The sequence below is a fragment of the Pristiophorus japonicus genome, chromosome 9, assembly GCF_044704955.1.
Source record: "Pristiophorus japonicus isolate sPriJap1 chromosome 9, sPriJap1.hap1, whole genome shotgun sequence".
Classification (NCBI taxonomy): domain Eukaryota; kingdom Metazoa; phylum Chordata; class Chondrichthyes; family Pristiophoridae; genus Pristiophorus; species Pristiophorus japonicus.
Window position 1 is genome coordinate 162,044,339 of NC_091985.1, and position 19,873 is coordinate 162,064,211.

A 19,873-nucleotide genomic window follows, 5' to 3' on the forward strand; every position below is an offset into this window, starting at 1 on the left:
TTTTAGCTAACTTTTTGGACTTCTTTCAATCTCTCAAATGAACTGAGTAATTTCTGACCCACGTAGAAAGATCTCTCAATATATTTTCTGGTTAGAGACAGGTTATGCCAAAGAATTGTTAAAAGTGTTGGGTTTGACACTAGGTTGAAACCAAGTTAACATAGAAACATAGAAAATAGGAGCAGTAGTAGGCCATTCAGCCCTTCGAGTCTGCACCGCCATTCAATATGATCATGGCTGATCCTCTATCTTAACACCATATTCCCGCTTTTTCCCCATGCCCCTTGATGCCTTTTGTGTCTAGAAATCAATCTATCTCCCCCTTAAATATATTCAGTGACTTGGCCTCCACAGCCTTCTGTGGTGGAGAATTCAAAAGATTCACCACCCTCTGAGTGAAAGAATGTCTCCTCATCTCGGTCCTAAATTTCCTACCCCATATCCTGAGACTGTGACCCCCTTGTTCCAGACTCCCCAGCCAGGGGAAATATCCTCCCCACATCCAGTCTGTCCAACTTAGTCAGAATTTTATACGTTTTAATGAGGTTCCCTCTCATTCTTCTAAACTCTTGTGAATACAGGCCTAATCGACCCAATCTCTCCTCATACGACAGTCCTGCCATCTCAGGAATCAGTCTGATGAACCTTCTCTGCACTCCCTCTATGGCAAGTATATCCTTTCTTGGGTAAGGAGACTAAAACTGCACACAATACTCCAGATGCGGTCTCACCAAGGCCCTGTATAATGGTAGTAACACATCCTTGCTCCTGTACTCAAATCCTCTTGCAATGAAGGCCAACATACCATGTGCCTTCCTAACTGCTTGCTGCACCTGCATCTTTGCTTTCAATAACTGGTGCACAAGGACACCCAGGTCCCTCTGTACATCGACACTTCCCAAGCCATCACCATTTAAATAATACTTTGTCCTTATGTTTTTCCTACCAAAATGGATAACTTTACATTTATCCACATTATACTGCATCTGCCATGTGTTTGCTCACTCATTCAACCTATCTAAATCGCCTTGCAGCGTCTTTGCATCCTCCTCACAACTCACAAACCCACCTAGTTTTGTGTCATCAGCAAACTTAAATATTACATTTGGTTCCCTCATCCAAATCATTTCTATATATATTGTGAATAGCTGGGGCCCAAGCACTGATTCCTGTACCCCACTAGTCACTGCCCGCCACCCCGAAAAAGACCCGTTTATTCCTACTCTGTTTCCTGTCAGTTAACCAATTTTCAATCCATGCCAATACATTATCCCCAATCCTTTGTGCTTTAATTTTGCACATTAACCTCTTATGTGGGACTTTTAGCAACAGCCTTCTGAAAATCCAAATACACGACATTCACTGGTTCTCCCTTATCTATTCTATCAGTTACATCCTCAAAAAACTCCAGTAGATTTATCAAACATGATTTTCCTTTCATAAATCCATGTTGACTTTGTCTAATCCCGTTGATACTATTTAAGTGCACCGTTATCACATCCTTTACAATAGACTCCAGCATTTTCCCGACTATGATGTTAGCCTAACCGGTCTGTAGTTCCCTGTTTTCTCTCTCCCTCCTTTTTTAAATAGTGGGGTTACATTTGCCACCCTCCAATCTGCAGCAACTGTTCCATAATCTATCGAATGTTGGAAGATGACAACCAATGCATCTACTATTTCCATGGCTAGCTCTTTTAGTACCCTGGGATGCAGATCATCAGGCCCTGGGGATTTATCATCCTTCAGTCCCATTAGTTTCTCCAGCACTATTTTCTTACTAATAATTATTTCCATTAATTCCTCTTGCTCATCAGACACTTGGTTCCCTAGTATTTCTTTCAAAAGGAGATCAAAGGAGAGAACTATTATCCCTCTCTGCTTGAGAGAAATATTTTTACACAGGTTTTCCAAATATTCTTCTTCTTGCTGTTTAATTGTAAATAAAGCTAGTAATTGCATTAGTCTGTAAACTTCTGGATTGTGTGATATCTTTCATTCCAAAAACCAGTAGTAATACTGTGCAAGACTACATTAATTACGGCAAGTGGGGTAATTGTTGACCCCTGGAGCAGTTCTGTGAGGCCGTGTACAGCAAAGAAGCATCTTCTGAATCACAGGTGCACAGCTCAGCTTGCAGGAATCTATTCTGAAAAACCAAAACAATGAAAAGATACATAACCGGTTGTGTAAGCTGGGTTTCCCATGTCCAGTGTTGTGAAAAACTGATGCACGGTTCTTCTGGTTCCTTTGCAAGAGCAAGGAGCTTGGTTCTGCCTCTCGGGAAGGATCTATTGGCCATGGAAGGAGTACAGCACCAGAATGATAACGGAGCTTAGAGGGTTAAGTTGATGTCGGGTTGTACAAACTTGGCTTAACTTCCCTTGATTATAGATTGAGGGGTTGATATGATTGAGGTGTTTAAATTGTTAAAGGGAATCTATAGGGTAGACAGGGAAACTATTTCTTCTGATGGGGGAATCAAGCATGAGGGGACATAATATTAGAGCGAGGCTGTTTAGGAGGGAAATTAGGAAGCACGCAGGGTAGTTAGAAATTTGGAACTCTGTCCCACAGACTGCAGATGCTGGGACAGTTGGAGCTTTCAAGACTGAGATCATTAGATTTTTGTTGGGTAAGGGGATCACAGGATTGGCTTCCGGTTAAGCAACACCTCGATTTCAAAATTCTCAAATCCCTCCATGACCTCGCCCCTCCCTATCTTTGTAATCTCCTCCAGCTCCACAACCCCCCCGAGATGTCTGCGCTCCTCTAATTCTCCTCCTGAGCATCCCTGATTATAATCGCTCAACCATCAGCGACCTTGTCTTCTGTTGCCTAGGCCCCAAGCTCTGGAACTCCCTCCCTAAACCCCTCTACCTCCCTTTCCTTCTTCAAGACGCTCCTTAAAACCTACCTCTTTGACCAAGCTTTTGGTCATCTGCGCTAATTTTTACTTATGCGGTGTCAAATTCTTATCGCATAATCCATCTGTGAAGGGCCTTGGGACGTTTCACTACGTTAAAGGCGCTATATAAATGCAAGTTGTTGTTGTTGATGTGGTGGTAGGCAGGTAAATGTACTTGAGGTACAGATCAGTCATCATCTAATTGAATGGTGAATCAGGCTGGGTTTGTGTGTGTGTGGGGGGGCTGTGGTTGCTGTTTCTATGTGCCTAAACCTCTGGCTATTTACATCTCCACATAAATACATGAAGCTCCAGTTCCAAAAATGAAGCATGAACTGGCAACATCTGAAATACAAGTACCACTTCTGGTGCCACATTTAACCATACGTTTGCAGTTCTGAGCAAGGAAGGGTATCCTTATCCAGATGTGTGCAATACCTGGAGATATCCACTCCCATTTTGTTTCTGCACATTCTGCAGAGCCCACTGCATTAAAGGAAGGGGCAAAAAAACATCAAATGCTATAAATAAGACTCATGATTTCAAGATTAAACAAAGTAATAAGTCCCAGTGTCAGCTGTGGCTCAGTGGGTAGCACTCTTGCCTCTGAGTCAGAAGTTATGGGTTCAAGTCCCACTTCAGGAACTTGAGCACACAAATCTAGGTTGACACTCCTAGTGCAGTGCTGAGGGAGGATGAGGAGTTAAACCGAGGTCCTGTCTGCCCTCTCAGGTGGACGTAAAAGATCCCATGACACTATTTCGAAGAAGAGCAGGGGAGTTCTCCCCCGTGTCCTGGCCAATATTTATCCCTCAATCAACATAACAAAAACAGATGATCTGGTCATTATCACATTGCTGTTTGTGGGAGCTTGCTCTGTGCAAGTTGGCTGCCGCTTTTCCTGCATTACAGCAGTGTCTGCACTCCAAAAGTATTGGCTGTAAAGCGCCCTGAGACATCCGGTGGTCGTGAAAAGCGCGATATAAATGCTAGTCTGTCTTAAAGGATGAATTCTAAAAGTACGCTTAAATCCATTAAAACCTGCAAACATGGATGTTGCAGTATGCCCCACACAGCGGTTCATGTCGGAAGCTTTCCATCTTCTCTGCAGTGGCAGCAGGTGGACTATACCTTTGATTCCTGTGCCCCGTACAGGTGCCTGAGCAAAGTCAGTGAGGAGCACGAGAATGCACTAAAGAACGATACACTGCAACTTCTGTGCAGGCAGCACAAGCCTTTATAATTACTACAAAGTATCTTGTTTCTTCTAAAAATTCTTTTGCGGTCCGAACCAGATTTGGATTGTCCAAAGTTTTCTGAATGCAGACATTGTGTTTTTTTTAATTAAATGCGCTCTCTCTGCTCTCTTTACAGTTTGGAAATCCTTACCATGAAACAGTGGGCAAAAAAAGAAAATTTGAGGTTGCTCAGACGCACACAGAAGCTCTGAGTTCGCAAGCGGAAAGCAGCTGTGAAAGTATTATTCTCAGGTGTCGAAGTATACGGATAGGAAGCTTTCGCACAACGGTATTGGAACCTGTTATTGTAAGTGCAGGCGTGGAAATTTCCGTGTTGTTGAAGCAGTTTTATTTTGTTGCCAGACCACAGTGGATTTAAAATAAATTAAACCTTGCATTCACACTCCAAAACCGGGGAAGGTGGGGAATGCAATTTTTAAAAAGCATAGTCAGACCTGACATAAAGGAATGGGACTGACCAACTTATTTACCTTGCTGAGGTTCTGTAGCACAGAAGCATTCACAGGGGAAATGTAACCAGGCAGAAGTACTGGCACTGGCAAGGTTCCCAATTTCAGTGTCTGTCAACCAGATGGGTTACCAAGCTGCTGATAACTGTTCGCTTTATTACATTGAGATATTTAGAATCCTATCCAGTGTGGAAGCTAACCAATTGATAACCAGAGCACTGTGTGCAGTTCTGGCCACTACATTACAGGAAAAATATGATTGCACTAGAGAGGGTACAGAGGAGATTTACAAGGATGTTGCCAGGAGTGGAGAACTTTAGCTATGAGTAAAGATTGGATAGGCTGGGTTTGTTTTCTTTGGAACAGGAGGCTGAGAGGAGACCTTGTTGAGGTGTATAAAATTGAGAGGCCTATATAAGACTGGATAGGAAGGGCCAATTTCCTTAGCAGAGTGGGCATAGGTTTAAAGTAATTGGGGGAGGTTTTAAGGGGAAATTTCTTCACCCAGAGGGTGGTGGGGTCTGGAACTCAATGCCTGAAAGGGTAGTGGAGGCAGAAACACTGCATTTTTAAAAACTACCTAGATGTGCATTTGAAGTACCGTAACCTGCAGGGTTACAGACCTAGAGCTGAAAAGTGGGATTAGGCTGAAATAGATCTTTGTTGGCCAGCACGGACAAGATCGGCTGAAATGGTCTCCTTCTGTGTTGTAAATTTCTGTGATTCTATGAAGAATTTCACATTGACCTTGAGTGAGATAATCTTGTCAGAAACTATAGTCTTAAACTTAAAGCCAATTACATAGGTATGAAGGGCGAGTTGGCGAAGGTAGATTGGGAAATTGGCAGGTGAAGGCAGGCTAGCTGACTGGGGATGAGGGGTGGCAGATAGTGGGAGCCATGCTATTGACTGGAAGTGGCATACAAATTGGCCAGAAATAGCAGCGAACCCGGGGACTGGGAGAAATTTAGAACTCAGCAGAGGAGGACAAAGGGATTTGATTAGGGCAGGGAAAATGGAGTACGAAAAGAAGCTTGCAGGGAACATTAAGACAGATTGCAAAAGTTTCTATAGATATGTAAAGAGAAAAAGGTTAGTAAAGACAAACGTAGGTCCCCTGCAGTTAGAATCAGGGGAAGTCATAACGGGGAACAAAGAAATGGCAGGCCAATTGAACAAGTACTTTGGTTCGGTATTCACTAAGGAGGACACAAACAACCTTCCGGATATAAAAGGGGTCAGAGGGTCTAGTAAGGAGGAGGAACTGAGGGAAATCCTTATTAGTCGGAAATTGATGGGATTAAAGGCCGATAAATCCCAGGGCCTGATGGACTGCATCCCAGAATACTTAAGGAGGTGGCCTTGGAAATAGCGGATGCATTGACAGTCATTTTCCAACATTCCATTGACTCTGGATCAGTTCCTATCGAGTGGAGGGTAGCCAATGTAACCCCACTTTTTAAAAAAGAAGGGAGAGAGAAAACACGGAATTATAGACCGGTCAGCCTGACCTCAGTAGTGGGTAAAATGATGGAATCAATTATTAAGGATGTCATAGCAGCGCATTTGGAAAGCGGTGACATGATAGGTCCAAGTCAGCATGGATTTGTGAAAGGGAAATCATGTTTGACAAATCTTCTGGAATTTTTTGAGGATGTTTCCAGTAGAGTGAACAAGGGAGAACCAGTTGATGTGGTATATTTGGACTTTCAGAAGGCTTTCGACAAGGTCCCACACAAGAAATTAATGTGCAAAGTTAAAGCACATGGGATTGGGGGTAGTGTGCTGACATGGATTGAGAACGTGTTGTCAGACAGGAAGCAAAGAGTAGGAGTAAATGGGTACTTTTCAGAATGGCAAGGTTCTGTGCTGCGGCCCCAGCTGTTTACACTGTACATTAATGATTTAGACGAGGGGATTAAATGTAGTATCTCCAAATTTGCGGATGACACTAAGTTGGGTGGCAGTGTGAGCTGCGAGGAGGATGCTATGAGGCTGCAGAGTGACTTGGATAGGTTAGGTGAGTGGGCAAATGCATGGCAGATGAAGTATAATGTGGATAAATGTGAGGTTATCCACTTTGGTGGTAAAAACAGAGAGACAGACTATTATCTGAATGGTGACAGATTAGGAAAAGGGGAGGTGCAACGAGACCTGGGTGTCATGGGTCATCAGTCATTGAAGGTTGGCATGCAGCCACAGCAGGCAGTTAAGAAAGTAAATGGCATGTTGGCCTTCATAGCGAGGGGATTTGAGTACAGGGGCAGGGAGGTGTTGCTATAGTTGTACAGGGCCTTGGTGAGGCCACACCTGGAGTATTGTGTACAGTTTTGGTCTCCTAACTTGAGGAAGGACATTCTTGCTATTGAGGGAGTGCAGCGAAGGTTCACCAGACTGATTCCCGGGATGGCGGGATTGACCTAACAAGAAAGACTGGATCAACTGGGCTTGTATTCACTGAAGTTCAGAAGAATGAGAGGGGATCTCATAGAAACATTTAAAATTCTGATGGGTTTAGACAGGTTAGATGCAGGAAGAATGTTCCCAATGTTGGGGAAGTCCAGAACCAGGGGTCACAGTCTAAGGATAAGGGGCAAGCCATTTAGGACCGAGATGAGGAGAAACTTCTTCACCCAGAGAGTGGTGAACCTGTGGAATTCTCTACCACAGAAAGTTGTTGAGGCCAATTCACTAAATATATTCAAAAAGGAGTTAGATGTAGTCCTTACTACTAGGGGGATCAAGGGGTATGGCGAGAAAGCAGGAATGGGGTACTGAAGTTGCATGTTCAACCATGAACTCATTGAATGGCGGTGCAGGGTAGAAGGGCCGAATGGCCTACGCCTGCACCTATTTTCTATGTTTCTGTGACTGGAGATAATGGGTGGCAGAGCAGGGCCCCAGAGGGAGCCATGATTGTATTTATAATATTTTGGAAGCTGGGGAATTAATATATATTTTATATTTGTAGATTTTGGGAATGAATTGCCGGGGGGGGGGGGGATTTGAAAACGAGGATGAAAACTTTAAAATCGAGGCATTGCTGGACCGGGAGCACAGAGATGCTGGGTGAACGGGATTTGGTGTTAGGACAAGGGCAGCCGAGTTTTGGATGAGCTCTAGTTTATGTAGGGTGAACGATGAGAGGCTGGTTAGGAGAGCATTGGAATGGTCAGGTCTAGAGATAATAATCATCATCATCATAGGCAGTCCCTTGGAATCGAGGAAGACTTAAAATGAGTCCTTAGGAATGGGTACTGAAGTTGCATGATCAGCCATGATCATATTGAATGGTGGTGCAGGCTCGAAGGGCCGAATGGCCTACTCCTGCACCTATTTTCTATTTTTCACAGTCCCTGTCACAGGTGGGACAGATAGTCGTTGAGGGAAGGGATGGGTGGGACTGGTTTGCCGCACGCTCCTTCCGCTGTCTGCTCTTGATTTCTGCATGCTCTCGGCGATGATACTCGAGGTGCTCGGCGCCCTCCCAGATGCACTTCCTCCACTTAGGGCAGTCTTTGGCCAGGGACTCCCAGGTGTCAGTGGGGATGTTGCACTTTATCAGGGAGGCTTTGAGGGTATCCTTGTAACGTTTCCTCTGCCCACCTTTGGCTCATTTGCCGTGAAGGAGTTCTGAGTAGAGCGCTTGCTTTGGGAGTCTCGTGCCTGGCGTGTAACAAGGTAATAAGGGCATGTGTTTCAGCAGGACGTGAGCTGAGACAGGACGGAGTTGGGCCTGTAAGCACAGACAGGAATCCAATTTTTTTTTTTTAATTTAAAGTTAGAGGGGACGCAGGAAGCTGAAGCTGGCAAAAGCTTAAAAAGAATCAACTACTTGAGAAACTTGAAACCAAGTTGGGGCCATGGAGAAAACTGGGGTTTTTGAGGCTCCATGTAGTGGGTATATGCAGCCGCAGGCATGTCTAAGTCCCCATGGAGTCCAGTAGCTGCTCACTTAATAATGGGAAATTCCACTGAGGAGCTAGCTGGAGGCGTGGCAGAAATGGTGACCCCTAAATAAGGGGTGTGGTAAATCTATTGGAATCTAATGTAGATTGAAGTATGACTTGAAGAAAAATGAAGTTGCCAATGCTTTTATTGAAGTGCTGTTATTTTGAGAATATACGGTGTGTAGTAATTTTGTTAAACCTGGATATCACTGATGCTATTTAACAGCTGGTATTGTTAGATTTGCAAAAACCTAAAACAGACTTTTTCTTGTTTCAGTTCAGTCTAGACTTCATCAAGGTCAATATGGGAGGTAAGTCTATTCAATTAATTATTTCTAAGATTGCGATTCAGTGGCCTGCTAAACTGGAGTACAAAATGTGTGGGAGCAAAGAACATCCATGTCTATTTGAGAACAAAAATAAAACGAAGAGTTGGAATGGGAAAAGAGTTGTTCAAAACTGTTTCTTAAAAAAAAATGATTGGTACCTTTTTGGAGCGCTTTTCAGTTCAACCAAGATATTGAGATTGATGTTTCCTGATAGCCACAGAAGGCTGCAGAAGAAAGATACCTAACTGTCAACTCAGTCCCAGGGCGGTAAACTCCTTCACAAATGCAAAATATTACATTTTAATACATCATCTTTCCCTCTTCAGAAGCAAAGAATGGGAATTTACCCTATTGTTTGCTGGTGAAGGACACACTGATTGATTTAATGCGGAGGTAAATTGTGCAGAAGTACATCCAAATGAATCAAAATGTACATGTGTTTTTATACCAATTTCCACATTTGCTCAACCTCCATTTACAACCCATTGCACCAAGGGGAAGGGAAGAAGACCCATACACTTTCCAATAGCTCCTTGTGATTTGTCCTTCCATCTACTCCACACCACTCCTCTGATCACTCTGGTGACACTTGGGTTCATTTTCTCCTGTTAGTAGTTTACTTGCTTACCACCAAGAAGAATTGTCAACTGTGTTTGATTTGGAATTGTTGCTTCATAATTTTAAATTAATTTTGTGCAGGCAGTCATTTTGCAAACTTCTCAGAATACTTTTTTTTTGTATACTTCTGATTAGTTATTGACTTCCACCTCTAGCTTCAGTGTTTTCTATTTAATCATAGAATCATAGAAATTTACAACATAGAAGGAGGCCATTTCGGCCCATCGTGTCTGCGCCAGCCGACAAAGAGCTAGCCAGCTTAATCCCACTTTCCAGCTCTTGGTCTGTAACCCTGTAGGTTACAGCACTTCAAGTGCACATCCAAGTATTTTTTAAATGTGATGAGGATTTCTGCCTCCATCACCCTTTCAGGCAGTGAGTTCTAGACCCCCACCACCCTCTGGGTGAAAATATTTCCCCTCAAATCTCCTCTGAACCGTCTACCAATTACTTTAAATCTATGCCCCCTGGTTGTTGACCCCACTGCTAAGGGAAATAGGTCTGTCCTATCCACTCTATCTTGGCCACTCATAATTTATACACCTTAATAAGGCCCCCTCTGTTCCAAAGAAAACAAACCCATCCTATCCAATTTTTCCTCATTGCTAAAATTCTCCAGTCCATGCAACAGCCTCGTAAATCTCCTCTGTACCCTCTAGTGCAATCCCATCTTTCCTGTAATATGGTTACCAGAACTGCACGCAGTACTCCAGCTGTGGCCTAACTAGTATTTTATACAGTTGAAGCATAACCCCCCTGCTCTTATATTCACTGCCTCGGCTAATAAAGGCAAGTATTCCGTATGCCACTTTAACCACCTTATCTACCTGGCCTGCTACCTTCAGGGATCTGTTTATGTTTAAATTCCTTGGTTGAGATGTGCATCAGTTGGGTTATCATCCTCGTCGAAGCACTCCCAGTAGACTCTTCATATTGTAATTTGATGCCAGAAGCTGGATTCAGGGGTCCATATCCTGCTGTAGGAACAGTGGGTGCTCTCACTGCTTCCTGACATTGTCCAACTTTCTGCAGTCCATGTTTCAAACTGTTGAAACAGGCTTGCAATTTGATGTTGGAGTGCGAGCAACTGAGGAAACATAGAAACATAGAAAATAGGTGCAGGAGTAGGCCATTCGGCCCTTCTAGCCTGCAGCGCCATTCAATGAGTTCATGGCTGAACATTCAACTTCAGTACCCCATTCCTGCTTTCTCGCCATACCCCTTGATCCCCCTAGTAGTAAGGACCTCATCTAACTCCTTTTTGAATATATTTAGTGAATTGGCCTCAACAACTTTCTGTGGTAGAGAATTCCACAGGTTCACCACTCTCTGGGTGAAGAAGTTCCTCCTCATCTCGGTCCTAAATGGCTTCCCCCTTATCCTTAGACTGTGACCTCTGGTTCTGGACTTCCCCAACATTGGGAACATTCTTCCTGCATCTAACCTGTCTAACCCCGTCAGAATTTTAAATGTTTCTATGAGGTCCCCTCTCATTCTTCTGAACTCCAGTGAATACAAGCCCAGTTGATCCAGTCTTTCTTGATAGGTCAGTCCCGCCATCCCGGGAATCAGTCTGGTGAACCTTCGCTGCACTCCCTCAATAGCAAGAATGTCCTTCCTCAGGTTAGGAGACCAAAACTGTACACAATACTCCAGGTGTGGCCTCACCAATGCCCTGTACAACTATAGCAACACTTCCCTGCCCCTGTACTCAAATCCCCTTGCTATGAAGGCCAACATGCCATTTGCTTTCTTAACCGCCTGCTGCACCTGCATGCCAACCTTCAATGACTGATGTACCATGACACCCAGGTCTCTTTGCACCTCCCCTTTTCCTAATCTGTCACCATTCAGATAATAGTCTGTCTCTCTGTTTTTACCACCAAAGTGGATAACCTCACATTTATCCACATTATACTTCATCTGCCATGCATTTGCCCACTCACCTAACCTATCCATGTCGCTCTGCAGCCTCACAGCATCCTCCTCGCAGCTCACACTGCCACCCAACTTAGTGTCATCTGCAAATTTGGAGATACTACATTTAATCCCCTCATCTAAATCATTAATGTACAGTGTAAACAGCTGGGGCCCCAGCACAGAACCTTGCGGTACCCCACTAGTCACTGCCTGCCATTCTGAAAAGTACCCATTTACTCCTACTCTTTGCTTCCTGTCTGACAACCAGTTCTCAATCCATGTTAGTACACTACCCCCAATCCCATGTGCTCTAACTTTGCACATCAATCTCTTGTGTGGGACCTTGTCGAACGCCTTCTGAAAGTCCAAATATACCACATCAACTGGTTCTCCCTTATCCACTCTACTGGAAACATCCTCAAAAAATTCCAGAAGATTTGTCAAGCATGATTTCCCTTTCACAAATCCATGCTGACTTGGACCTATCATGTCACCTCTTTCCAAATGCACTGCTATGACATCCTTAATAATTGATTCCATCATTTTACCCACTACCGATGTCAGGCTGACCGGTCTATAATTCCCTGTTTTCTCTCTCCCTCCTTTTTTAAAAAGTGGGGTTACATTGGCTACCCTCCACTCCATAGGAACTGATCCAGAGTCAATGGAATGTTGGAAAATGACTGTCAACGCATCCACTATTTCCAAGGCCACCTCCTTAAGTACTCTGGGATGCAGTCCATCAGGCCCTGGGGATTTATCGGCCTTCAATCCCATCAATTTCCCCAACACAATTTCCCGGCTAATAAGGATTTCCCTCAGTTCCTCCTCCTTACTAGACCCCCCGACCCCTTTTATAACCGGAAGGTTGTTCGTGTCCTCCTTCGTGAATACCGAACCAAAGTACTTGTTCAATTGGTCCGCCATTTCTTTGTTCCCCGTTATGACTTCCCCTGATTCTGACTGCAGGGGACCTACGTTTGTCTTTACTAACCTTTTTCTCTTTACATATCTATAGAAACTTTTGCAATCCGCCTTAATGTTCCCTGCAAGCTTCTTCTCGTACTCCATTTTCCCTGCCCTAATCAAACCCTTTGTCCTCCTCTGCTGAGTTCTAAATTTCTCCCAGTCCCCAGGTTCGCTGCTATTTCTGGCCAATTTGTATGCCACTTCCTTGGCTTTAATACTATCCCTGATTTCCCTTGATAGCCACGGTTGAGCCACATTCCCTTTTTTATTTCTATGCCAGACAGGAATGTACAATTGTTGTAGTTCATCCATGCGGTCTCTAAATGTCTGCCATTGCCCATCCACAGTCAACCCCTTAAGTATCATTCGCCAATCCATCCCAGCCAATTCACGCCTCATACCTTCAAAGTTAGCCTTCTTTAAGTTCTGGACCATGGTCTCTGAATTAACTGTTTCATTCTCCATCCCAATGCAGAATTCCACCATATTATGGTCACTCTTCCCCAAGGGGCCTCGCACACCGAGATTGCTAATTAATCCTCTCTCATTACACAACACCCAGTCTAAGATGGCCTCCCCCCTAGTTGGTTCCTCGACATATTGGTCTAAAAAACCATCCCTTATGCACTCCAGAAAATCCTCCTCCACCGTATTGCTTCCAGTTTGGTTAGCCCAATCTATGTGCATATTAAAGTCACCCATTATAACTGCTGCACCTTTATTGCACGCACCCCTAATTTCCTGTTTGATGCCCTCCCCAACATCACTACTACTGTTTGGAGGTCTGTACACAACTCCCACTAACGTTTTTTGCCCTTTGGTGTTCTGCAGCTCTACCCATATAGATTCCACATCATCCAAGCTAATGTCCTTCCTAACTATTGCCTTAATCTCCTCCTTAACCAGCAATGCTACCCCACCTCCTTTTCCTTTTATTCTATCCTTCCTGAATGTTGAATACCCCTGGATGTTGAGTTCCCAGCCCTGCTCATCCTGGAGCCACGTCTCCGTAATCCCAATCACATCATATTTGTTAACATCTATTTGCACAGTTAATTCATCCACCTTATTGCGGATACTCCTTGCATTAAGACACAAAGCCTTTAGGCTTGTTTTTTTAACACCCTCTGTCCTTTTAGAATTTTGCTGTGTAAATTACTTAATACAGCAATGGCCTTCCTGAGATTTGGGATGTAGTTTAAATTTCTTCCTTGTTGCATTAACTCCATTTCCTTGCTGGCATGTTTTTCACAAAGCCTGAGACAAGATCCTCTCTACTCAGTTATTGCTTTGAAGAGGTTGTTATGGTAACTGAGCCGGTAAGCCCTTAATGGGACAATGGTCTTTTGTTTTCCCTGTTTGCTTGTATTTTCCTTTGTATAAGGAGTTGCAACACATTCAAAAAATGAGGAAGATTGATCACATGATTCTGAAACATTATCTTTCAAGTGTTCTTTAGTGTTTCCATTTCTACTTGGGAGACGGGTTTGGTGGAGTTGCTGTAGCAGGGTGTCAGACGACAGTACATATTCAAAATGGTTGAACTGCTAGAGAACCCTGGGTGAATAATTTCATTATTGTATACTTTCTTTTGCTCGTCATGCTAATGGGCATAGTAAACACATACAAATTTATGGTGATCTTATTGAAACGTATAAAATTCTGAGGGGGCTTGACTGGGTAGATGCAGAGAGATGTTTCCCCTCGTGGGGGAATCTCGCTTCAAGGACACCCTCAAAGCCTCCTTGACCCAGCGCAACATCCCCACCGACTCCTGGGAATCCCTGGCCCACGACTGCCCAAAGTGGAGGAACAGCATCCGGGAGGGCGCTGAGCAGCTCGAGTCCCATCGCTGAGAACAAGCAGAAACCAAGCGTAGACAGCGGAAGGAATGTGCATCAACCCAGGCTCCCCAACCACCCTTTCCTTCAACCATTGTCTGCCCCCACTGTGTCAGAGACTGTAGGTCCCGCATTGGACTCCTCAGTCACCTGAGAACTCACTAAGTGGAAGCTAGTCATCCTCAACTCCGAGGGACTGCCTTTGATGATGAGGGGGTATATTTTCAGAATAAGGGGTCATCCATTTAAAACGGAAATGAAGAGGAATTTCTTCTGAGGGTCGTGAATCTTTGGAATTCTCTACCCCAGAGAGCTGTGGAAGCTGGGTCATTAAATATATTTAAGGTGGAGATAAACAGATTGCTGAATGATAAGGGAGTGAAGGATTATGGGGAGCGGGCAGGGAAGTGGAGTTGAGGCCAAGATCAGGCTCGAGGAGCCAAATGGCCTACTCCTGCTCCTATTTCTTATATTCTTAAATGCACTCTCTGCTCCTTGTTTAAATAAAGATATTTCAATGGCGAAAGAACTGGACAGACATTTCAATCATAATTCTTGAACAATTTGTTAGTTTTGAAGAAAGCCAATTGCAAGTGAGGCTCTTTTTAAACCATGAACTAAACCACATCCGTCATAATGAAAATCATGACCTGTACAAAAACGTGAAGAGTAATCTATAATAGCATATCTCCTTCCGTTTCAGTGCCTAATGAGTCATCCCAAGACATAGTTTTACCAGCTTCAGAATTCACTATGTGTGAATGGTGCAGTGCACGTGTATTACCAGTGCTTTTTCTGCAAGTCACACCTGCTGCTTGCCACAATATACGATCATCTCTCAAAATGAGCAAAGAGAAGAGCTGGTTTGACTCTCAAGGGACCAGTGAGTATAATCCACTGCATTAACAGTGGTGACGTTGAACACACGAGCTTCTTGATCCTTTATATAAAAATAATGAAGACACTGTACTTGAATGCTGGTTATCACCCTCTATCACTGTATCCTAAATTGCACCAAGTCCTGTTCACCCATCACCCCTTTGCTCGCTGACCTATATTGGCTTCTGGTCAGGCAACGCCTCGATTTAAAAAAAAAAAAAAAATTCTCATCCTTGTTTTCAAACCCCCCATGGCCTCGCCCCTTCCTATCTCTCTAACCTCCTCCAGCCCCACAACTCTCAGATATCTGCTCCCCCAGTTCTGGCCTCTTGCGCATCCCCAGTTATAATCGCTCCACCATTGATGGCCGTGCCTTCAGCTGCTTAGGCCCCAAGCTCTGCAATTCCCTCCCTAAGCCTCTCTGTCTCTCTACCTCTCTTTCCTCCTTTAAGACATTTCTTAAAACCTACCTCTTTGACCAAGCTTTTGGTCACCTGTCCTTGCGTGGTTCCGCATCATATTTTGTTTGATAACGCTCCTGTGAAGTGCCAAGGCACATTTTCTACATGAAAGGTGCTATATAAATACAAAGTAGTGTGGTTGAATTAAGGCAGTTAGCGCTTTTCTTTTTGTTGTGTGTTGAGATTAAAGGCATTTTGGAGAAGCCGAATACCCTCTTGTTGGTGTTGCTCCCCGTGTCTCTCTACCTCAACTAATTTGCTAACCTGAGACCGTTTGAGCTTTTCACTGATTGATTCATAATATTACAACACCAAAGGGGGCCATTTAGCCCATTGTCCCTGTGCTGGCTCATGAATGAGTTCCCTATTAATCCCATTACCTTGCCCTTTATCCCTACTCTTTTAAATGTTTCCTTCTCTGCTATTTATCCACATTCCTTTTAAAACCTATTATGGACTCTACTTCCATGTTGTTTCTGCTAGGGCATTCTATGTTCTTATAACCTTCGCTTATGTGGGAAGGGGGAGGCAGAGGGGCCTGGGAGAGGCCAAGGGTTGGTGGGCAGTGTAAGGCTGGAGGAGGTTAGAGATAAGGAGGGGGAGGCTATGAAGGGATTAAAACACAAGGCTGAGAATTTTCAACTCAAGTCTTCGGGCTATAATTCCCTGGTTTCCCTTTCGCCATTCTTAAATAGTGGAGTGACATGCAATTTTCCAACTTAAAGGAACAGTTCTTTGCATTAAATTGCATCGAACATCTATTTGTCCAATCTACTAATCTGTCTATATCCTCTTGAATTCACACGCATTCATCTACACATTTAGCCAGAATTTCTATTTCTGTTGTATGCAAATGTTGATATTGTGGCCCCATATCCAATTCCAAATTGTAGATATGTTAGTAGCACTGTTCCCAATACTATACTATATTTTCTGTCCTTTAACCCTGCTGCCCATATCCTATCCCACGCTGAGTCACGCTCGCCCATCACCCTGTCTTTCCTGACCTATATTAGCTCATGACCTCCCAAAGACTCGAATTGAAAATTCTCATCCTTGTGTTTAAATCCCTTTATGGCCTTGTCCCTCCTTATCTCTAACCACCTCCAGCATTGCACTGCCCCCAACTCTCGCCTCTCCCTAACCCTAACCCTAACCCTAACCCCTGGGGCCTCTCGGCCTCCCCTGAGCCCCACTGCCTCTCCTCAGAACCCACCTCTTAGACCATGCATTTGGTCACCCTCCCTTAATCTCACCTCCTTTGGTTCATCATCTATTTTTCCTCAAGCCTCTGTGAAGCACCTTGGTGCATTCTTCACTATATCAACGCAGGTTAATTTTATTAACCAATTTCCTATCCATGCTCAACATTCCCTTAACTTCATCAACTGGCCCCCAATGCAGAAAATTATCATGCATCTTTTGAGAATCAATATATATAACATCCGATGAATTTCCTTCATAATATTGCAGTACCTATATGGAAAATTGCAGGCAATTTATCTTAACACCAACATAGTTATTTTTGTTGGTGTAGATGTTGAGCAGCCTTTGTGTGATGTATTTTGCAGCTACTGATGAACGGTACATTGTCCTGATTTTTGAGTCTGTTCCGGATCTTCGAGCAAGTGCTATTTTTGAAAGGATTTTATCGGAAGTTGGCAAAAAGAACAATATACCAGACTTTTTTGTCCCCATACCATTCGCTGAAGCAAACAACAGGCTTCTGCTGTTTACACAGAACCTGGAGGAGCTGAACAAGGGGAATCTGTTGCTCAAGGACAGCAGGGTAAGCATGTTGTTGTAGTAGTCTGAGAGATTCGGTTCCACTAACTGACTGACTTGTTTTATGGATGTGTAGGTGCAAAACAATCAAGACTAAAGAAACAAGGGTGGGGGGGGGGAAGTCAAATGATCAACCTTGGCCTTTATTTACCTCTACAAACTTGGGTTTGAGTTTAATGCAGACTGACTTCTTACGGCTTCTTGTGAATGTAAAAAAAGCAAGTTTCAACTAGGTCTCTGAAAGGCACAGGTCTAGAACTCTATGTAAGAAATGGTAGGAACTGAAAAGGCACTTGGCCTAACTTGCCGATTTTTTTTCACCTGCACCCCCAGGTTTTTGAACTTTTCATCACTAGGAGCACTTTGTTCGGCTTAGTTTTGTTACTTCCCTTCCTGATCTTGAAAATTTGAATTCAACCACCTCAAAGTTTCTCTTATTCCAGGTGGAGGATGAAAATCTCAATTTTCTTAACCTTTCCTAGAACTTAAATTACTGACCGTTGCAATTTTCTTTATTGTTTCCCTCTCGAGGACTGCCGTCCTTCCTGTAATTAGATGACCAGGACCACACAGTACTCATGGTGGGGTCTGGCTAACTCCATTTAAGAAAGAAAGACTTGGATTTATATCGCGCCTTTCATGACCTCAGGAAATCCCAAAGTGCTTTACAGCCAATGAAGTACTTTTTGAAGTGTAGTCACTGTTGTAATGTAGGAAACGTGGCAGCTAATTTGCACACATTAAGGTTCCACAAACAGCAATGTGATAATGACCAGATAATTTGTTAATGTTGTTGGTTGAGGGATAAATATTAGCCAGGACACCGGGGATAACTCTCCTGTTCTTCAAAATAGTGCCATGCGATCTTTTACATCCACCTGGGAGAGCAGACGGGGCCTCGGTTTAATGTGTCACCTCCAATAGTGCAACACTTCCTCAGTATAGTATTAGGCAGTCCCTCCTATTGAGGATGACCCACTTCCACATCAAAAAGGGCTGAGTTCACAGGTTCCTGAGGGACCTGACATTCTTGGTCCCGAACTACATATCGAAGGGTGCGTGGATTCTTTTAACGTGGGGTGGCAGTTGCACACCAGCCAGAGACAGAGTTAGGTCTTGATCCAGTGGCAAGGATTAACCAAGACGACCGGAGACCAGCTCTGCTGCACGGACCTAGTGCGCACACATGCTCCTACTGTCCATAGGTCGCAGTGTGGGCTGGCGCATGCTGCCCCTGGGCCCTCGCCTCTCCTGGGCCCCGATCATGACGCTCCTGGGCCCCGATCTCTCACCGCTCCTCCGCCCCAATCAAAAATTTAGCAGTCAGAAACAGGACATCCTCTTATCTTGTAGACATCAAATATTGACACTGTTATTTGAAATATGAAAATATTAAACTCCAGCACTCTACTGGAGTGACATACACGCTTTAATGGTACCATATAATATAAATTTCCTCAGTGCACAACTCCCGAGCAATGTTCTCTTTCAGCCGCATGGCCGTGCAGGGCTCCCGCACAGCCACTGAGACGGCTTTTAAATCGGGGAAAAACCACGTTTGCACAGACTTTTGAATGGACGGTGCAACTCGTTAAAGGTGTCGTGCAGTCTCAAAACAAAATTATGGGGAACATTGCTCCGAAACCGTGAATTTTTTTGGCTGTTGAAATTAAATGTGCTCCTACTGGAGCACAAAATGAACAGTTAGCAAGATCGATCTCCAGTTTTCTTTTGTGGTACACTTGGAATTAATTCTGCCGATGACTAATTGAGAATGGAAAGAGTTAGAGGATTGAAGGTACCGCAAGAAATTGGAAGAATAATGGGAATGCTGAAACAAGAGCAGCTGAGGTCACGACCTTTCTCCTTGAAAGAGAGAGGCATTTTAGTGTTGGTAGCAATAGGATCACCTCTCATTTTCCTAAACTCCAGAGAATATAGGCCCATCTATTGAATCTCTCCTCATAGGACAGCCCTCTCATCCCAGGAATCAAGTTAGTGAACCTTTGTTGCGCCCACTCTAAAAGAAAGAAAGACCCGGATTTATATAGCACCTTTCATGATCACTGGACATCTTAAAGTGCTTTACAACCAATGAAGTACTTTTGGCGTGTAGTCACTGTTGTAATATAAGGCAAGTGTAGCCTTCGATGATGACTAGCCTATAATAAAATATAATTTAATCGCCTATGATTAAAAAATCCTACAGCAATATTGAAAGAGCAAAAGAGTTTTCTGTGTCTTCTGGTGTCCTGGCCAATATTTATATCTCAACCAACACCTAAAATGGACGATTTGGTCATTTATCGCACTGCTGTTTATGGGATCTTGCTGTGCGTAAATTGGCTTCTGAGTTTCCTACATTACAACAGTGACTACATTTCAAAAATACTTGCCTGGTTGGTATGCCTTGAAGTTGTGAAAGGCGCTCAATAAATGCAAGCTTTTTTTTCCTCTAGCCTGCTGATAACATTGTCAAAGTTCTGATATGAAGATTGGCTACTC

At 43.7% G+C, this 19,873-nt stretch overlaps 1 protein-coding gene across 4 annotated transcripts in view; it reads left to right on the forward strand.

The window, feature by feature from the left end:
• Window positions 1-19,873, forward strand: part of senp6a (SUMO specific peptidase 6a) — a 190,548-nt gene that overhangs the window by 138,069 nt on the left and 32,606 nt on the right. For all 4 annotated transcript variants that reach the window (XM_070890015.1, XM_070890016.1, XM_070890018.1 and 1 more), the window contains 4 exons: window positions 4,283-4,453; window positions 8,844-8,877; window positions 14,947-15,126; window positions 17,155-17,372. In XM_070890015.1, the coding sequence (XP_070746116.1) occupies window positions 4,283-4,453; window positions 8,844-8,877; window positions 14,947-15,126; window positions 17,155-17,372 (603 nt within the window). The remainder of the gene's footprint in view (window positions 1-4,282; window positions 4,454-8,843; window positions 8,878-14,946; window positions 15,127-17,154; window positions 17,373-19,873) is intronic.